The following is a 22,044-nucleotide window of genomic DNA, read 5'->3' as shown; positions in this document are numbered from 1 at the left end:
GGAGCATTTGTGACAACATGGATGGATCTTGAGAGTATAATGCTAAGTGAAATAAGTCAGACAGAAAAAGCAGAAAACCCTATGATTTCACTGATATGTGGTATATAAACCAAAAAGAACAAGACAAACAAATGAGAAACAAAAACTCATAGACACAGACAATAATTTAGTGGTTACCAGAGGGTAAGGGGGTGGGGGGGTGGGTGATGAGGGTAAAGGGGATCAAATATATGGTGATGGAAGGAGAACTGACTCTGGGTGGTGAACACACAATGGGATTTATAGACAATGTAATACAGAATTGTACACCTGAAATCTATGTACATTTACTAACAATTGTCACCCCAATAAATTTAATTAAAAAAAAATAAAAAATAAATAAAACACACACACACAAAATAAGGTGATTTGACTGGTGGTGAATACACAGTGCAATATACAGATAATGTATTATAGAATAGCACACTTGCAAACTATAGAATTTTATTAACGAATGTTATGATACAATTTTTAAAATAACATGCAGTTACGTTTGCTTTTTGTAATATTCAGTGGATTTTAAAAATGCATAGTCATGGGTTTACCACCACAGTGCCACATAGAGCAATTTCATCACCATAAAATTCCCTTGTGTGGCCCCGTTGTAGTGAATTCCTTCCCTCTACCCTAACACATTGTGGAAACATTTTCAATACTAAACATTTTTAAGTAATAAAGCATCTGAGGAATCAACTTGTCCAAAACTTCTATTTTATAATTGTTGGTATTTTAAAAATGTATAAAAGTAATACATGTACATTTTTGTTTAACAGTAAAGAAAGGAATACTATGAAAAACAATTCTTCCTCAGTTGTTTGCGTGTGTCAATATATGAGGACGTGTCTCCTTCTGTGGTTCTTTTTATCTCTGTTGGTGTGTTCTTGTCTGGCCCAGTCTCAGGCCTTTAAATCTGGAAGTGTCGCCCCGTAGCTAATGGTTTACTTCACATATAAGAAAGCTGAGACTCGGACATTAAGTTCACACAGTTATTTATGATTAAAATTGAGGTGGAGCTCAGATTCAAGACTCCCAGTCCATTGTTCTTTCCACTTCCTGGTGATTTTGTTCAACGACATGTACTCAGATCAATCTCAACCCAAATATGGGTGAGTGTAAAATGGATAACTTGTAAAACACCCACGAGGTGATAAGTAGACTGCTTTGACCTCCCCTGCTGTAGTAGCTGTAGATAAAGCAGCACTGGTGTGTTGGGGGAGGGCCTCCACCCAGATTTTTATTTTTCTTGCTATGCCTTGGAAGTCTATATAAAACCTTTTCCCTCTGGCTGCAGCAGAGTTTTGGTAGGCATTTGTAGAGCAGCTCGCAAAGAGAAGGCAGCAGAGGTTGTCTTGTGGAAATCCCTGTTTTGCAAAGATTTGAGCAGTAGCAATTAGAAGCACAATATTCTAGAACGATAAAAGAAGCATTGATAAAATCTATGCCCTTGAAACTGAACTCTGAGGAACTAAAGAGACCTCCTCCCCGCCCCCACTCCAAATAAGCCAGTGTGGCACTCAGAAGCAAAAGATGTGGGAAAGAACTCACCGTGCCAGCCTGTGCAAAGACGCGGAGCTGCCACAGGACAGGAACAGGACATCAATGGAACAGGAAACCTGGCTGAAGGCTTCGCCAGCATCCAGAGGAGAGGAGCTGCTGCAGCTCTAAAACTCTACTATGATTAAGGCTGTGAGTACTTGAAATACTGCACAGATATTTAAACTTACTTTATTCCGTTGTGCAATTTAGTTTTTCTGAACTAATCCTTTTATCGCTTGAATAAAATGAACTCCATCTACTCTTAAAGATAGATGTCTGAACTGGGTAGAACTTACTAACGTGTAGTCACAGCCCTGGTTGGTGCCCAGTGTGGGCGGGCCAGGACAACACGCCCAGCACAGAATGGTGCCAAACAGGTTTCAAGTCTGTGGAGATGTGCCACTCTTTGCATTTTTGAAACAAAACCCCAAGCAGCAAAATTTAGGAATCCTTTCAAGCCTAGGAATACATGCATTTTTCTGGATTACAAACTGGTTAGTTATGTTTTGACATTAACTGTACACCCCACGGGCATTTTAAATATTCTAAATGTTATTTGAACAAAGGTTAAGATAAATTATTTCCCTTCCAATGTTTTCAGATATCCCAGGTCTTCTTAAGATTAATTACTTCCCTTTCATGTTTTTAAAACCACAGGGCTCTTTCAGGATGGTATTAACACGGGGATAAATTCCAGGAATGCTTAAGTGGATGCAACTTCTTTCAACCTGAATTTACTTTAAGAAATCTCCCTTATTAAGAAAATAATTAGCTTGTTTGTTTATTCATTCATTCATTTATTCATTCATTTAATTGGAGTTATAACTTCATACCATACAAGGCACAGATCTTCAGTGTTCAGTTTGATGAGTTTTGACTTTAGTTAATACCGTAAAACCACCACCCCAAACAAAATATAGAAAATTTTTATCACGCCAGAAAGTTACCTCATGCTATCTTCCATGTAATTTTACTCCACTTCCAAATGCAATCACTTTCTGACTTCTATCATGAATTTTTCTTTTTGCCTATTCTTGCACTTCACATTCATTGAACTAAGTAATTAAGTTTGTGTGTGTGCTCCCAACACAGGCCTCTTTCACTCAACATATCTGAGATTCATCTAATTGCTGTACTTACCAGTAGTTCTTCCTTTGTATTGCTGAGCGGTATTCCATTGTATGGATATACCACAATCTCTTTAATCACTTTCTTGTTGATGGGCACTGAGGTTTCCAGTTTTAGGCTGTTAGGAATAAAGTTGCTATGGATATTCCTAAATTAGTCTTTAATTTTTCCCTTCTTAAAAAACTTCTTATTCTGAAATAATGTCAAGCTTACAGAAAGTTACAAAAATTAAAGTAGCACAAAACACTCATGTACCCTTTATCCAGATTTATCTGTTGTAAATATTTAAGCTTTGCTTCGTCATTTGTGTGTGTTATCTCTTTATATGTATATGTATGTGTGTTTTCCTGTGAACCATTTGAAGGCTCTTTACTCTAAAATTACGGCCCTTCACTCTAAAAGTTTAGTACATATTTCTTAGAATATGGATATTCTCTAATATAATTACAGTATAATCATCAATTTCAGTGAATTTTTTTTTTCTAATTTCTATTGGTGAGTATCGGGGAACGGTGTGTTTTTCCAGGACCCATCATCTCCAAGTTAGGTCATTTTTTTTTTTCAATCTAATTGTGGAGAACACAGCTCACTGGGCTATGTGGGAATCGAACAGGCGACTTTGGTGTTATGAGCCCTGCACTCTAACCGGGTGAGTCAACCAGCAACTCCAATTTCAGTGAATTTAACATCATTATAACTGTCTACCAATCATATCCCAATTTTTTCAGTTATTGACCCAACTATTGACCAATAATGTCCTTAACAAAGCCCCTACTCCCCACCCCCCAATATGAAACCCAGTTTAGGGTTAGCTATTGCTTTTAATTGTCACCTCTCTTTAGCCTCCTTTAATCTGGAATGTTTCTAAAGCCTTACTTTGTCTTTACAACATTGATATTTTTGACAAATACAGTACCCCCTTTCTTTTTTAAAAAAGCTCCTCTGTTTAGGGTATTCTGATGTTTCCTCATGATTAGATTCACATTGTGCCTTCCAGACCAGAATGCTGCATAGGAGTTGTTATCTTTCTCTGAGTAGCTCATTTCGAGGCACGAGATGTCCACCGTCCCACACTAGTGATGTTAATTTAGATCAGATAGTCAAGATGTTGTCTATTTTATTCACTGGAAAATTACTATTTTTTTCTCTGTTGTAACTAATAGGTGGTCTATGGGGAGATAACGTAGGATTATGAAAATATCCTGTTTCTTATCAAAATTTCCTCCTAGATTTAGCATCTATTGGTAATTTTTGCATGATTCAATCTTTACTATGATTGTTGTAAAGTGATAATTTTCCACTGGCATATTCCTCCACATTTATCAGCATTCAACTGTAATTAAGAACCCTGTCTTCTGCACTATTATTTATTTATTTATTATAGGTATGAACTCATTAATTTCTATTTCTTCAATGGCTTATAATTCATTACCGTACTCATTTTGGTGCACAAATTATTCCACTTTTTTGGTCAGAATCTCTTCTAGATGGCCGTTGTGTTCTTGTGACACATCCCCATCGTTTTAAAAATAATTTTCTTATTTTCTGGCATAACTATATGTTCTGGGTTCATCTTATCCTTACCCTGCTCCATCTATGGAATTAACGTGTTTTGTTTGTTTGTTTGTTTTTTTTGTTTGTTTGTGGGTTTTTTTTGAGGAGTCCTGGTTTGTCTTAGTGAAGGATGGTGCTAACGGTCAAGATCAAGGGACTAGGTGTAATTGTGTGATCATTGCTACCAAAGTACCTTTGCTTCTTGGCCCTTTCAGTGGACAGAATTAAGAAATACATCAACGTAATACACACATATAAAAATCTACATGTATGTACGGGTCCAGGACGAGTCACCCCAAGATGTGCCTCTGTGGTATGCAGATTATTTTGAGTTACAGGCAACCATGACTCTGCGGGCTCAAGAGAAACTCCAGCCCCGCCCTCACCCCTTAACAATTTAGAAGAATTTAAATTAGGGGCCTTGCCCATAGTAAGAGGTAATCAGAGACAAAGATTTTGACCTACCTATATGGAAAGGAAAACTACTATTGATCATCTACTCTTATTGTCCTGCAAATGACCTTCCTCCCCTCTGAAGCCCCAAGGTGCCTCACCACGTCCTTAGCTCAGAACATCATATATATCACACTTGTCTCAGACCCTCTCATGTATGTGCAACTCCTATGCATTCATATATAATTAAATTTGGTTATTTTCTCTTGTTAATCTGTCTCACGTAGATTTCATTATTAGACCAGCCAAAAGAACCTGGAAGGGTGGAGGTAAGATGCCACCAATTTTAGTATCTGTTTTCTCCTTTAGTGTTTCTTTTTAAAAGATAAGCAAATATATGTATGTATCCTTATTTTCCCTTCTTTGTACACAAAAGGTAGCATTGTATGTAAGCTCTTGTGCTTTTTTTTTTTTTTAACTTAATGGTTCTTCCTGAAATTGCTTCATTTCTGTTCATGGAGATCTTCTCTATTATTTTTTATTTTTTTATTTTTTAAAGGTTTTATTGGGGACGGGGAACAGGACTTTATTGTGGAACAGTGTGTACTTCCAGGCCTTTTTTCCAAGGCAAGTTGTTGTCCTTTCAATCTTAGTTGTGGAGGGTGCCGTTCAGCTTCAAGTTGTTGTCCTTTCAGTCTTAGTTGTGGGGGGCGCAGCTCAGCTCCAGGTCCAGTTGCCGTTTTCTAGTTGCAGGGGGCGCAGCCCACCATCCCTTGCGGGAGTCGAACCGGCAAACTCTATGGTTGAGAGAACGTGCTCCAACCAACTGAGCCGTCAGGGAACTCAGCAGCAGCTCAGCTCAAGGTGCCGTATTCAATCTTAGTTGCAGGGGGCAGAGCCCACCATCCCTTGGGGGACTCAAGGAGTTGAACCAGCAACCTTGTAGTTGAAAGCCCACTGGCCCATGTGGGAATTGAACCGGCAGCCTTCGGAGTTAGGAGCATGGAGCTCCAACCACCTGAGCCACCGAACCGGCCCTCTATTATTTTTTTATAGCTGCATGGAATTCATTGTGTGCCTGTACCAAAGACTTTTCAATGTCCTATGTTTGAATTTTTCGTTAGTTTCCATTATTTTGCAATTTCAAATAAAATGCAAGAAAAATCTTAAATTACTACTCTGAATGGGTCTGTCTGTCTTTCTGTAACTATATTATAGAGGAAGGAAGTGGAAAAGTATAGAAACAAATGATAGAATAAGAAAGGTTATACTGATTCTGGCACTAATTGGTCACAGAGTATTTCACATCACCAAATCACTTTACCTCTTCCTAACTCAGTTTTTTCATCTGTAAGTAAGGTCATGGGTCTAGATATAAAGGGCCATTGCAGCTTTAAAATCTTCTTCTCTTTTTCTAACTTCCAGCCTCAAAGTTATCATTATGATTTAAGCAATCATCTTCTCAGACCTGTTTCACAAAATAGAAACAAAATAAATGTAAGAATAGATACTAAGATATAAATAAAGTAAACTAAGTCAGTTGAATAAAGTACAATACATGAATGTTGGTGGTATTTTTCTTTTTAATCATTGCTAATTTTTAGGTTTTAAAAATTGTTCCACGCACTCAAAGATCATGAGCACACAATCAAGGGTTATCAGACATTTAAGGAGAAGCTCTTACGTGGAAGATAAAGGCATGATAGAAATAACAACTTGGATGAAAAAGACTATATAGGGAGAAGATAACTTAAAAATAAAAAACTATCATTCATAGTGTCAGAGAGATTAAAAGAAATATTGCAATCATTGTGTAAGGATAAAATTCTGTAAGAGGAACATTCAGAGAACAGGGAACATTCCCTCATGCTAATTTCACTCATATTACTTTGCTCCTTTTTGTGACTCCTAAGGCTCTTATGCCTATGGTCATTTTTACACAAAATCATAAATCACCTTATAATTTTACCTGTTTTTCATTTCAGTCTTTTGTCCCTAAACATTAATCACTGATAGATCTTTGATACATTTGATAACAGAAAACTGAAGCAATATACTATGAATTAATTTAGGTCCATATATTGATTAGAAGCCAATTTACATTTTTCTTATCTCAAAATTTATCACTATAATGTCTAGCTATGTTGGTGAACCTACACACTCACTGCAGTTTAAAATATATATATAAATGAAAATAATAAAGACTCCATTGGCCTTTTTATATCTCTTTTATTTCAAAACTTTCTGGCATTATTACGGTTTTTCTGACACACCAAACTTTAGCAGTCTTTTAAGATTCTAATGTGGTGTGTAGCACACAGTGGTCAAGAATCCAAGAATCCAAGAATCAGCACACAGTGGACTAAGAATCCTTAGTCCCCTCGTATGACCAATTGTCATACGAGGGGACTAAGGAGCAGGATCCCAAGCTGGACAAGTTATTGGGCACAGTTCTATTTCTGAGAAGATGGCCTGACGAGGCTCGGCAAAGTGTTCAATCCCAGCTCGGGTCAGGGCAGCATTTTAGTTCTAAAGAGGGGGATGGTGATTTGGGGCTGACTAATGAGTCAGAAGAAGCTTGACTGAGGCCCAGGAGCTATGTCTGGTTGACTGCAGCCCATGTACAGGTGGGTGACTGAGCATTAAGCCTGCTGGTCAGGGGATCAGACTGTACCTACTATTTAAATCAGGATTTGCTTAGAAATGATTGGAGCTGAGCATGCAACCATGGGGCACAGTAGATGAGAGAGAGAACTGAAATGAACATAAATGTAAAAGTACATGTAGAAATATAGTCAGAAACTTGCCTCCTTGTAACTCTCTAGCCTGTAGTAGTGTATATGTTGTTAATTTCATGAGGTTGTATATCATCTTACTTTTGAATTTTTTGTAGGTAGGTTCCCAATACGTGTGTAGCATGATAATTTCTTGAGATATCAGTTTATGTTTTCCCCGCATAGTTTTCCCTTTCCCTTCTCCCATTCAGAGAGCGAGCTCTATGCTTCATTGCCTCAGGTGGATGTGGTAGGAAGGCCTCGTGACTTTTGATAGTCAAAGCTTAAACTGAGACTGTGAGGAGAATAAAAAGATCCTGCCAGCAACTGGAAAAACTGGAAAAGAGAGGGGATTTTTTAGTTACATAGTATACCAGCTCAGCTAGTATCAGAAGATCCCAACCTCACCCAAGATCTCCTAACATGGAAGGAACTGTGTTGTCCGAGACAGTAACGCTTTAGTGACAGCTAGTGCAGACAGATGACTGATAAATAGAAGGGCCTCTACAATGCCTTATTGATGAATTAGACCCCCGAACCGTGATGCGCCACGAAAGGAGGAAATCCCAAGGAGACTAAGCGTATCTATTTGTTTTATATTTAAATTTTATTTAAAATAATACAATAGGCACACAAGTAGTTCTGGGAAAACTGGATATCCACATGCAAAAAAAGGAAATGAGATTACTACTTATTCCATACACAAACATTAACTCAAAATGGATCAAAGATCTAAATGTAAGAGCTAAAACTATAAAACACTTAGAATAAAACGGGGGAAATCTTTATGACCTTGGTTTTTGCAATGGATCCTTAGATAAGCCATCAAAAGCACAGCAAAAAGAAAAAAGTAGATAAATTGTATTTGATCAAAATTAAAAACTTGCATGTATTAAGGGACATGTCAAGAAAGTGAAAAGAGAATCTTCAGAATGGGAGGAACTATTTACAAATCATATATCTGATAAGGGTCAGGTATACAGAATATATAAAGAAGTCTTAAAACTCACAACAAAAAGACAACCCAATTTTTAAAAGGGCAAAGAACTTGAACAGACATTTCTCCAAAGAAGATACAGAAATGGCCAACAAGAACATGAAAAGATACTCAACATTGTTAGTCATTAGGAAAATGCAAATCGTTACCACAATGATATACTAATTCATACGCGCTAGGATGGCTATAATAAAAACAAACAAAAACAGCTGTTGGTGAGAATGTGGAGAATTGGAACCTTCATTCATTCCTGGTGGGAATATAAAATGGTTCAACTGCTGTGAAGAACAGTTTGGTAGCTCCTCAAAATATTCAAACATAGAATTGCCACATGTTCCAGTAATTCTATTCCTAGGTATATACCTAAAAAAATTGAAAACAGTTACTCAAGCAAATACTCATACATGCATATTCATTACAGCACTATTCACAATAGCCAAGAAGAGGTGGAAACCTAAATGTCCATTAGCTGATGAGTGGATAAATGAAATGTGTCTACCCATACAATGTAATATTTTTCAACCATATGAGTAAAAAGGAATGAAGTATAGATAAATGCTACAATGTAGATGAACCTTGAAAACATGATACTGTGTGAAAGAAGCCACAAAATGTCACATATGGTATGATTAGATTTATATGAAAAATCTGGAATAGATTAATTCATTGAGACAGAAAGCAGATCAGTGATTGTCAGGGGCAGGGGGGAGGTGGACGGTGGGGAGTAACTGCTTAGTGACTATGGGTTTGTTTTTTCTTATTAAATTTATTGGGGTGACAATTGTTAGTAAATTTACATAGATTTCAGGTGTACAATTCTGTATTATATCGTCTATAAATCCCATTGTGTGTTCACCACTCAGAGTCAGTTCTCCTTCCATCACCATATATTTGATCCCCTTTACCCTCATCACCCACCCCCCACCCCCTTATCCTCTGGTAACCACTAAATTATTGTCTGTGTCTATGAGTTTTTCTTTCTCATTTGTTTGTCTTGTTCTTTTTGGTTTATATACCACATATCAGTGAAATCATAGGGTTCTCTGTCTGTCTGACTTATTTCACTTAGCATTATACTCTCACGATCCATCCATGTTGTCACAAATGCTCCTATATCATCTTTCCTTAACGCGGAATAGTATTCCATTGTGTATATATACCACAATTTCTTTATCCATTCATCTATTGAAGGACATTTTGGTTGTTTCCATGTCTTGGCCACCGTAAACAAAGCTGCAATGAACATTGGAGTACACGTGTCTCTGTAGAGAAATGCTTTCAGATTTTTTGGGTAGATACCCAGTAGAGCGATTGCTGGGTCATATGGTAATTCTATTCGTAATTTCTTGAGAAACCTCCACACTGCCTTCCATAACGGCTGCACCAGTCTGCATTCCCACCAACACTGTATGAGGGTTCCTTTTTCTCCACAGCCTCTCCAACACTTGTTACTATTTGTCTTATTGATCAGGAAAAAACACAAATACATGGAGATTAAACAACATACTTTTAAAGAACGACTGGGTCAAAGAAGAAATTAGAGGAGAGCTCAAAAGATACATAGAAACAAATGACAATGAAAATACATCCTACCAAAATTTTTGGGATGCCGCGAAAGCAGTTTTAAGAGGGAAATTTATATCATTACAGGCCCATCTCAAGAAACAAGAAAAATCCCAAATAAATAACCTCATGTTACACCTTAAAAAACTAGAAAAAGAAGAACAAGCGAAACCCAAGGTCAGCAGAAGAAAGGAAATAACAAAAATCAGAGCAGAACTAAATGAAATAGAGAACAAAAAGACAATAGAAAAAATTAATGTGACAAAGAGCTGGTTCTTTGAAAAGATTAACAAAATTGACAAACCCTTGGCTAGACTCACTAAGATAAAAAGAGAGAAGACACTAATTAACAAAATCAGAAATGAAAAAGGGGAAGTTATCACGGACACCACAGAAATACAAAGGATTATCCAAGAATACTATGAAGGACTATATGCCACCAAATTTAATAACTTAGAAGAAATGGACAAGTTCTTAGAAACATATAGCCTTCCAAGGCTGAATCATGAAGAACTGGAAAATCTTAACAGGCTGATCACCAGTAATGAAATTGAATCAGTCATCAAAAACCTTCCCAAAATCAAAAGTCCTGGACCAGATGGCTTCACCAGTGAATTCTACCAAACCTTCAAAGGGGTTTTCTTTTGAGGTGATGAAAATGTTTTAGATCTAGGGAGAGGTGGTAGTTGCACAACATTGTCAATGTACTAAATGCCACTGAATTGTTGACATTAAAATAGATATGTGAATTTCCCCTCATTAAAAAAAGTTCTTAAATGTAATAGATGATATATTCACATAGTTAAAAATTTAAAAAGGTACACATTTTTTTGGTGCAAAGTTTTCTTCCTGCCTCTCACCCCCCCCACCCACTTAAGTTACCCTGCCTGCAATCAGTCAATATTATCAACTTATTAAATACCTTTCCAAAGATATTATATTCATCTATAAGCAAATAAGTATACATTACTCCCCGCTCTACTCTTTTATGAATGGTAGCACACTTTACATACTAATCCATTCCGGGCTTTTTCCTACTTTACATGATATTTGGAGATCATTCCATATTAGTATATACAGAATTGCTTCATTCTTTTAATATAATAGATATATAATATTCCATTACATTTAGTTAACCACTGATAGAAATTAAATAATGCCTCCAATTCTTTACTTTTACAAAGAAACATGCATGATGTCAATGACATTTCACTTATGTGTGAAGAGTACATTTACAAAATCAATCCCCTGAAGTGAATTATCGGGTGAGAGGGTAAGTGCATTTGTAAGTATTTTCAAGCTATTGACCAATTGTTTTGCAGTTCATACAAATTTACCTGCTTCTCAGAAATATTAATAAATTATTACCTATTTAATATCAAAGTTTGGGATCTTTGCCAATTTGGTAAGTGAAAATTGTATCTTAGTGTCATTTTGTTATGTATCACTTATTATGTGTGATAAAAAGCATCTTTTATTATGTTTAAGAGTCATTTTAAGTATTTATTCTGTGAACTATACTTCATATTTTTTACCCATTTTTCTATTCAGTTTGTGACCTTTTTCTTACTGATTTGAAGGTACTCTTAGGAAAATGATCCACTTGCTTGTGAAATGAAGTACATTTTTTTCCCTGTAGTTTTCATTCTGCTCTATTTATAGTGTTGTTTTTTTTTTTTTCCATGAAGAAATTATTTTTAATTAGCCAAACATCAATATTTTTCTTCTATGGCTTCTGGATTTTAATTTCGTAAAGAATTCTTTTATGTTTTCTTCTAGTAGTTCTATGGTTTCTTTAAATTTTATTTTGATTTTTATTTAGTTTTTGAGCAATTTAGAAATTATTCTTTTTACTCTGTTTGGAGTATGGATACAATTCTTTTCTTTTTTATTTTTTTTTCAGGTGACGCAGGATTACAGAAGAATAAGACTTGGCTCCTTTCCTTGTGTTGGCTACTGCCATTTGAACAGATAAGCATTAAAGAAGCTATGACAGAAATCTGAACAGGGTGCATTGGTGACACCAATGAGGAGGAAAAGTAGTATAGTAAAAGCTTCACAAAGGAATATATTTCTAATACTGATAACCTGAAGCAACATTCCTATATCTTCTAGAAACTCTCTTCCATCTTGACCTCTATTATCCTCATGCCTCCAGGTTCTCATATTACCTTTGTAATCATTCTGACTCTCCTGGCTTCTTTTCCTTCCTCCATCCCTCACATGTAGGTGTTTCATAGAACTATATTCCACATTCAACTGCTTATTTTTCTTTTAAATTCTCATTCAGTTCCCAAGATTCATCTATTTTGTATACAGAAGACCTCTACATTGTATATATTTTTTTCTAAGTGTGTATTTGAAACTCTTATTATATTTGGAATTTTAATTATTTGATTATTTGATTAATATTAATAACTGTCCTCCTAATAGACTATTGTGAAGACTGTTCTGTTTTTTTCACCACTGGCCCCAGTTCGTGGCACATAGTCATTGATAAATATTTTCATGTGAATAAATGTTTAGTACTAATTCTTTTTCCTAAGAACTAGATCTTAGTTCTTTCTAAGAAATAGAATTTTCTGACTACCTGCTGGGCCTTTCCAGTGGCCATTCCTCTTAGAACTGCAAAATTAATTTGTTTAGTTTAACAAACATTTACTGAGTGCCTGCTATATGCCAGCATGGTACAGGGCCTGAGAATGTACCTAATATAAAGAAGCACAATTGTGCGTACATATATTTTTATTAGGGTGGCACAAAAGTAATTGTGGTTTAAAAGGTCAAAAATAATTGCAAAACCTGCAACTACTTTTGCACCAACCTAATAATTAGTATGACCGGCTCATCAGTTTGGGGTAAAAGTCACATATCATTTCATAGAATTTATTTTTCTAATTAATTGTTCAGTGTAGGTCTTGATTAGGAAATCCAGTATCTTATCTGGAGGCTGTCTCTCTCACTTAACTCACGAAAAACCATGGGAGCTAATTCAGCCCAGAGAAGTTATTAGACGTAATTGCAGGTAAGAGACGGAACTGAGGCTTCCAGCCATTTGTTGACTGGCTTTTTGGTTACTAAAAATCTGTGGCTGCTAGCTAGTATTGCCATTGCAAGCTGGCTCTCCTCAATCCCAAACATCCTTGTTCCCCTGCCATGATATCCCTGATGAACAGGGTGTAGAGTGGCTGAAGCATGGACTCCCAAGGTTTCTCTATGCTTGGACATTGCTCCCCCAAAATATGGGTGGTTCTGGGTGACTGGATTGGGATGCCTGCACGGCTTAGCCGTGTACTATGCTGGAACCAGCTCTCTTTGTGGCCATGAGACTCTATTGTTCAACAACTGCAGTTCATCAGCCCCAACCCGCTATTCCTCCTGAAGTGTTTCTCATTAGGACCCTGTGCTAGTAAAACAGGACTATTTCAGTTTAGCAGAGAATTTCTAAGAATGTTGAACCTCAAAAAGAAAGAGGTTGAGATTTCAATCTTTTTCCTCCCAGGAGGCTCTCCTGGGCAAACTTTCCCAGTACTGGTTTGGGCTAAGTAGGGCTATTTGGAGGAACGGTCTTGTCAGAATGTTCTGTTACACACTTTTCCGGGTGCAATGGGTACCTAAGTCTCTTTCCATTTGTATCAGTAGGAGGAGCTTCTCAAATGACTCTTTTCTAAGCAAAGACGATCTGTTCTGGGTGACTTACCTTGTCACCCAGAGATGTTTACCTTGTCAGAGAAATGATTGGCAGTTTCTCTAAGAAGTGTCTCCCCAGGTACCCTACTATACATTAAATAGAATTATATATGAAACAAAGTAGTTCAAAGGAGGAAGTGATTAACTTGGCAGGGGCCATGAAGGGGGAAGTGGTCAGAAAAGACTGTTTGGAGTAAGAAGCTATAAACGCCTCCTTTTTTTTTTTTTCTTTTGGATAACTGAAGTGTCTTTTATCCTGTATCATCCTATTAGAGTTTTATTATTTCTACACCAGAACTGTGAAATGCTTAAGATACAGTTTAGTAACTAAAAAATTTTAGAAAAAGGATCTCAGTTCAGAGAATACATGTAATAAATGAAAGCAAAATCCAAAAGATCTGGGGAGAGCCAAGACAGCAATAATGTTTTATTTATTTATTTATTTATTTTTAAATTTTATTTTAATTTATTAGTTTCAGGTGTACAAGACAAGGTAATACTTAGACGTTCATCATTTATATCCCTCACACTGTGAACCCCCGTCCCCCCATCCACTATCCCTCCGACCTCACACCGAGCCATCACATTATATATATAAAATTATAGTTGGCATTTTTTATTTATTTATTTATTTATTTATTTATTTATTTATTTATTTAAAGCAATAATGTTTTAAAAGATAAGCGAATGTAAACATTTTGTATCGCACAAAATACTAATTTCAATATATTTATTAAAAGAGAAAATATTTGAGAAAGATCATTAAAATGGTAACTTTACCCAAATTAACATTAGACATGAGTTTAGGCAGTTTATTGCTAGTATTTTAAATCTGCATGAACAAATTCAAATATTTGTTTCTTAAACCGAACATAGTTTCTTAAACTTTATAGAAAACCCACTACAATCTCAAATGCTCACCGTAAGTATACATGAAATACCTTTATGATAGAAAGAGTTGCTCATATGTTACTATGCTCCTAAAATAGGCCACTTTCAAAAAGTCTAATAATTATGGATTATCATAGTAGCTATATAAATGTATTACAGTAAACAGAAGAGTTATATACATGAACCATACTCGAAGCTCAGGTAGTCATGAATATGAAGTGATCGCTGGACATCTATTTCCAAAGCTTCAACAACGTGCACAGAAGGACAATCTTTAGGATCTGTGTTAGTGTATACAGACCAGAGTTCAATTACTTTCTGATACATTTCATCCAGTTTTTCCATATTAACAGGTGGCCTAGTTCCCAAAGCTGCATAGTATGCTTATGTTTCATCATCATCATCTGAAAGAGTAATGTGTGTAATACTGAAGTCATCATTTCCCACAGAGTAAGGCCAAAGACAAATATGTCTGCCTTGTCAGTAATAATACCACCATTCTCCTTCAAAGCTTCGTTGGGTTTCCAAGGCTCAGGCCAATATAACAGGCCTCAGGGTCCGTCACAGTCATATTTTCATCCACTGGTGAGAGAGATTCCCACATTACAGATTTTAATGATTTCAAAATCACCTTTAATTACAACATTGGAAGACTTTATATCTCCATGAAGCAGTTTCTTTTCTTGGTGTACTTTAACTTTCTTGCTATATTCAAAACAACTTTTAAAATTATGGCTATTGGAAAAAGACCTCGGCTGTCTTTATTTTGTTCCCCATTAAGTTTTTCAGGGACTTATCACCCTTGTATTCCATAGCAAGACTTCAGTGAAAGCACAATAACCTACCATGTTTGGAAGATGGAGGTTTTTCAAAATCTTAGTGTCATCTGTGAGTACCTTCTGACACATACTTTGATAATGACCATTACATTTAGAATTAATCTTTTCACAGTCCAAGGAGAATGAGATGAGCCTCTTGGAGATCATTTCATAAGGTAGACATTTACCACTGAGCCAAAGCCGAGCTTCTGCATAAACGGAGAGGCAGGAATATCTACAACATGGAGCTGAACACAATGTAGATTTCTTTTTTTCAAATAATTTGGTCAGTATCTTGAAATTATTGATTTCTTCCATTGTAATAATCACTCTAAGTCCTGAGCCATGTGGCACAGTGGAGTCACACTCCAAGTAGGAAAAGCCTGGACTGATGAGAGGTCTAGGCCAAGGCCATCTTGAAATCTGGTCCCAAGAGACCCCTAACTAGACCCTGTGGCTGCCTCCATGCCCTGCAGGCTAACACCGGCACTTGGCAACAATTGTTGAGACTTGAATATATCAATGCCTCATTTTAAAGCATGAGCTAAGTTTGGAGTGAGGATTTTAGGGCAGGAAGGTATTGATATTTCAGGTAGAAGGAATAGCATATTCACGGGAAGACAACAGAGGGGAATAACAGTGTGCTCTTGTCTCCTGGGCAGAGGTAGAATACATCTACTAGAGGGGAGGAGTGCTAAGATATTCAAAGAAGTAGGCAGAGCTTACATCAGGTAAATATCATCATCCTCTCGGGCACTCAACCAGGAAACCTGAGTCAATTTAAAATTTTCCTTCCCATTAAATAACAATCTCATCCATCCTCATCCAACTTGAATCCGGAGTCCTTTCCTTCCTGTTTGCTCTGTGCTGCCCTGACTCAGATGTTGACAACCTTTTACTTAGATTATTTCAAGAGTGCTCAGATTGGTCTCTGTGCTCGATGTTTCCTCCTTCCTCCATCCTACACACTGCCACTAACAATTTCATTTATTTTGGAATCACCCATGCTTCTTGAACAAGGGTACCTTTTAGAATATCTTGCCCAATGAGTCATATTTGTCTTTCCTCTGAACTATAATTTACTTCCTAAATATATCTTTCCTCTGGAATATATTTCCTAAATAGATTACAGTTTGGACTAATTTTGCATGCTGTTCCTTCATTTACAAACTCCAAGATAATTCAGTCACTTTCTCCCAAGGTTCCTAACATTTTTATATTCCTATGCAATTTATTAGTGAATTAGTAATTTTCCATCTTGTCTTCCTGAGTGACCTTTCTGGTCATCTAGGATTCAGCTACAAAATCATCTTTTGTGTCATGCCTTAATTGAAAGCCCTAGATAAAACTAAGCATTTTTTTTCTAGTTAAAAATTGTATTTTAATTTATGAACTTGTGACTTAGACACTGAGCAGATACCAGACACCATTTAATGAACCTCTTATCCCACAACCACTGTAGCATATTAATTGAGCATTATTTGACACACCAGAAGTTAGAATGCCCTCAGACATAATGCCATGTGGATTGCAGAAACGGTAATGGCAGAAAAGTTTAAACTCCCTGTATCTACTAGAAGAGATGGCAAGTGAGTAGCCATTCTGTAGATGATTTGTTTTTTTCTTTATTATTATTATTATTAGTTTCAGGTGTACAAAACAATGTAATAGTTAGACATTTCTCATTTATACCCCTCACAAAGTGATAACCCCCAACCCCCAATATACTACCCCTCTGACATCGCATACAGCTGTAAAACTAAGCATTTTTTGTTTTGTGCTGTCATTGTGCCTTGTTCATACCTCCAGTGTGGCATTTACCGCATTCATAATTTTTTTTCCTCATGTGTTTTCGCTCCACTAGCCTCTGGAGAACAGGCATTATGATCTTTTCGTCTTGTAGCCTCTGTTCCAGGCATACCTAATCACCCAATTGTTAAACGAAGTCATGAAATGTCTACATGGCAAATGGAGAACTTAGTAGACGTTGCACTTTAGCAAAATTTAGAACCCCCCCCCCCCAACACTACTGTATCTGGTCCTTGTGATTCTCACCGGTATTAGGCAACTACCAATTTGTATTAGGAAAAAAACACCCAAAAAACACGACCACCTAGGAAACCACCATTTTGTGGGCTACTTTAACACACAGGCCGTTTAAATAAGTGTACATATTATACAAGGTTCTGTGTTCGGATCGACACACTTGCTTTGCTCCAGCCTCGTCAGCGGAAGGCGGGGACTCACTAAGTTCCCTGACCCGTCGCAGTCGGAGGCCAGGGTAAGGATTTCTGCCCCGCGAGGGCCAGGGGGAAGAATGCCTGGCCTGTCGGGACTTCACATTCCGGGAGGACGGCCAGTTTTAACACAATGCAAGATTGTGACTTCTGAATGTCCCTTGGCAAAGAGCACTGGTTCTCAAACTTTTTGATCAGAGCCACATAAGTCCATTGTAAGTCACGACTTGCAGCACACAGACGCAAAATACGGGGATACAAATTTCAAAACAACTCCTTGACACGTGACACAGCCTGAGGGTTTTCTATCGCGTTCTATTCTTCCCGAGTTCATTAAAAAAAACCAAAAAATGGTGGCCTCCATCTACCAAACTGATTTCACGATCCCCTAGAAGTTACAGCCCACGGTGTGGACGACACTGGCTTGGAAAAAGCTTCTCGATGTGTAGTCCTTCTCCGCACATCTCGCACACCTTTCCGGAGTCCCCCACTGCAGCTTGGGTCTAAGGGACGACAGAGCCTCAGTTTTAGGCAAACACCCTCCGATGGGGCCCTTCCCCTTCTCCCCGGGCTCCTTTAAGAGGGTGGTAACGGCCCTTCGCCGGGGGTGGAGAGGCAGGTCCCACTCAGTCTCCGGCGCAGGTCAGGCCCGCTTTTCCGGTTCTTGTGAAAGCCTGGGTGTGTGTGCGCGGAGGTGGGAGTGGGGGGTGAGGCAGGGGCAGCCGCCAGGCCCGGAGGAGCGCGGAGGAGCCAAGCGCGGTGCCCCGGCGTCTCGGCTCGCGTCCCCGGGCGCCCGCAGGGATGTGCGCGTGCGCAGAGAGCGCCCGCGCCTGCGCCGGCCTCCGTTTTCGCCGTCGCGCGCTCCCGCCGAGTCAAAGTCCGAGGTGGGCTCCGGCGCGCGGACGGCGCGGCGGCGCGCGCAGGGGGCGGTGCTGCGCGCACGGCAACGCCCTCCCGCTGCGCACTCCTCTCCTCCCAGTCTCCCCCGCGCTTCCCACACTGAGGCACGCACGGCCGCGTCCCCTCTCCCGGCTCGCGCAGGCTGTGCCATGGCGGCCTTCAGCAAGTACTTGACGGCGCGAAACTCCTCGCTGGCGGGGGCCGGGTTCCTGCTGCTCTGCCTGCTCCATAGGCGGCGCCGCGCCCTCGGCCTGCAAGGGTAAGAAAGCCCGTGCCCGCGCTGCGTTCCCGGCCGAGCGGGCGCTTCCCGCGCCCTCTCCCTCCCTCCCTGGCGCCCGGCGGACGGGTCCCTTGGCCCCGCCGGGTCAAGCGAGGCTAGAGCTGGCTGCGGCTGCTGCCAAGCTCCAATGTCACGGTGTCCCGTGTGCCCGCGGCGCCGGCGTCCCCCGTGGCCCCTGCGCCCCCGCGGGCCTGGCCAGCCCCTTTCTCTGCCCCGTGGACCGGGAATCTCTCCTTTGCGCCCACTAGCAAAGCCGTGCGTCCGCTCCGAGGCTGTCGCGCCCCTGCCTCCCCCAACCACCTCCTCTCTGTATCAACTTTCGGGGTGTGTTCTAGTTTTGCCATCTCATCTCCTGAAGATCTTGGATTTGCTTTGTGAACATGTGTGTGCGATTGAGAACGGGGATTGGACTCGCCGGGCTGGAGGCTTGTTGTCTAAGTCACTTGGATGAGATTTGGCACGATCCCCTCGTAGTTGGCTGTTGAAAGTCGCGAGGGTGGTTCGTAGGAACTACCCTGAATCCACTTGGCAAAATTGCCTTCTAAAAGTGGTGTCCCCTTGGAATCGGTTAGTAAACGCCCTGGCGTTTCATCTGCAAAGGCGGAATCGGTTTCCTGATGTTTGGAGAGCAAGATTCCTTTCCCCGGCACTGCAGGTGGAAGGTCACATTGTGTTTTAGGTGAGGACCAGGATCCTTTGTGATTATACCCCGCTGCTTCCCCTTGAGAGAACTGTACTGCTTAGATTTAACTTTGAGAGATTATAAAATTAGAGGAAGGAAGAGAGAGAATTGAGTTCCTGTTGCAGGATCACAGATCATAGACATAACACTTTGTTTTATTTGCTGGGAGACAACTTGCCTTCAGCAAGTAAATGAAGTTACTTCCCAATCATTCCTGCCAGTCATTGGATGTTTCATATTAACTTGGTATACCGCTTTCATGTATTTTATTTCATTCATCTCTGAGCAGATACTGTTGCCTTCTGTTTTTTATTTACCTAAAATATCTCATTAGCAGTGGACTTTGGATTAAAACACTGACAAGTGGCCTTCCTTTCCTAACCTATCTTCTTTATCTTACTAAAGTCTGAAGTGATGGTCTTTCTCTTCCTACCTAAATCCGTCTAACAAAGTTGAAAAGGACTTGTATCTTTGGCCCGAGAATACTGTATCCATTCACTTTTCTTGTATTCAGTTTGCCTTTACAATGATTAATTCTAGAAAATATAAGCATATTTTATTATTCGAATGTATGCTTTCTGAGCCCCCAATTTCAAATGGAAGTTATTTGTTGTCTGAGAATATGTCAACAGAAAACATTAAATGCTATAAAACAGCTTTGAATTACATTTTTGCAGAGAAGTGTTTCAATGCATAGCACAGCTTGGTATGGGGAAGGGGATTGGAGGACAGCCCTTAAAGGTCCAGCCTTTAAAGGTCTGGCTTACTTTTATGATTTAAAAAAAACACCACTTGGATTTATTGGAGTATTACTTACACATAGAAAAGTACATGTAGGTGTAGAGCTTGAAGAATTTTCACAAATAGCACTCATCTGTGTAATCAGCTCTCAGACGTGCACCTACGTAAGAACATTATCAGCATCCTAGAAACTCTTCATGTCACAGCTAAGGTAGCTACCGATTTACAAAACCATAGATTATTGAGTAAGGAAAGTTTTAAACATAATCTAAGGGGAAATAATAGCAGTAGTCACACAACAGTATAACAGAATCTGTCTTACAGTAATTTAAGTGTCTGTTGTAAAATGCTTTAAAATCTCTTGGGAGATTGCATTGGGAGGACAATGCAAATTAAGAGACGATAAAGTTTAAATCACTGAGATCAATGATTGAATTATTTTAAAACTGTTAAGAGTGGTGTAAGTTTATCTTTGTAGATGCTATACTTCCAAAATCTTATCAATATTTTAGTCACGATCTTTGGCATCACAGTTTGAAGATTAGAAAATTCTAACTTTCTATTTTATTGCTTTTTGGGTATCTTTGGTAACAGGGCTAATTAATTTTGTTATCTGGTGCTTAATTAAGGAACCTGTTGGCTGCTCTGCCTTTTTTGCCCATGCTGTTAACAGTAAGTTTGTCTTACAAGACTTTCCTTATACTCAGATAGGTAATAGAGCTGGTAAAAACCACTTTAAAACTTACAATGTCACGTTATTTCAAACATTAGGAGAATGAGTAATGTTCTGTATTTTTAGTTTTGTTAATGCAATTTTTTTTCATCTAGTTCAATTATCTGTATGACTTTTTATTATGGAAATTTTCACACATATACAAAGCAGAATAATATAATGAACTCCCTATACACTTTACCCAAGAAGTACCATTACCATCCTGCCACTCTTGCTTTATATGTAGCTCCTTGATCCCCACCTCTTATTTTTACAGGTTTTTAGGTAAAATTTGTATATATTGAATTATACAAATCTTAGTTATATTTATTTTAAATAAATGGGTATAACAGGGTAGCTCATCCCCTATCATGAATTAGAACATTTTCATCTGCTCAGAAAGTTCCCTTGTGTTCATTTCCTATCATCACTGTATTAACTTTTTCACCTTAGTTTTGCCTAATATGTCTTATTTTGTTTTTTATTTATGGGGGATAATGGAATCTTCACTCATGGATAAAGGAGACGATGTATTCAGATCAAAGGAAGTAGCTGTTTCAGAATGTTGTATTACTATGGTAGGTGCTGTGGGATGAAGAGGTGTGTGTGTGTGTGTGTGTGTGTGTGTGTGTGTATTACACAAACATTCAAAAAATATACGATTTTTTTTTTCAGGGAGCTTACATACTTGTTAGAAGAAATTTAAATGTAAATTAATTAAAACTGTAAGGTGATGACGGAATGCAGTGTACAGACAAATATGTATTAGAAGTTCTGAGAAAGAAAAGAATAATGTGTTTGGGAAGAGTTAGGGAAAGCTTTGTGAAGGTTGTGAGCTAAACCTGGAAAGGGGGTGCAGGAATGGATAACTGGAGATAAACTGAATGTTATGGCAGCCTTTATGGGACTTTTGTTGCATTTTATGACAGGAAGAAAAGCTTTGTGGTGCCCTTTCAATCCATCTTCCGCTGCCATCAGAGCACTTTTTAAGGATTGCAAATATGATCATGTTATTCCTTCATTAAAATCTTTCAGCTATTCTAAAATACAAAATTCTTAGCATGAGCAAATGGTGTCCATGATACAATCCTTTACTACTACCTCTCCAC

The 22,044-nt window shown here is 38.5% G+C and overlaps 1 protein-coding gene and 1 pseudogene across 10 annotated transcripts in view; one reads left to right on the top strand and one right to left on the bottom strand.

Moving 5' to 3' along the window:
• The first annotated feature begins 1,663 nt into the window (after nucleotides 1-1,663).
• ABCD3 (ATP binding cassette subfamily D member 3) overlaps nucleotides 1,664-22,044 on the top strand; it is an 89,218-nt gene continuing 68,837 nt past the window's right edge. For 2 of the 9 annotated variants that reach the window (XM_081055947.1, XM_081055952.1), the window contains exon 1: nucleotides 18,231-18,262. Coding sequence is in view for 2 of the 9 variants with exons in the window: in XM_081055944.1 (XP_080912070.1) it covers nucleotides 18,166-18,779 (614 nt within the window). In the remaining 7 variants the exon portion in view is untranslated. Of the gene's footprint in view, nucleotides 1,726-17,031; nucleotides 19,480-20,192; nucleotides 21,514-22,044 lie in introns of those variants that run through there. The other 7 variants (XM_081055949.1, XM_081055950.1, XM_081055944.1 and 4 more) reach the window with 7 other exon arrangements.
• On the bottom strand, nucleotides 14,597-15,826 carry LOC308500703 (lymphokine-activated killer T-cell-originated protein kinase-like; annotated as a pseudogene). The gene has a single exon. The product of its transcript is annotated as a lymphokine-activated killer T-cell-originated protein kinase-like (transcript).

Source organism: Rhinolophus hipposideros, assembly GCF_964194185.1.
Source record: "Rhinolophus hipposideros genome assembly, chromosome: 8".
In the NCBI taxonomy this organism is placed as follows: Eukaryota; Metazoa; Chordata; class Mammalia; order Chiroptera; family Rhinolophidae; genus Rhinolophus; species Rhinolophus hipposideros.
Note: the sequence above shows the minus strand (reverse complement) of the source record. Positions and strands in the feature narration are given on the sequence as shown.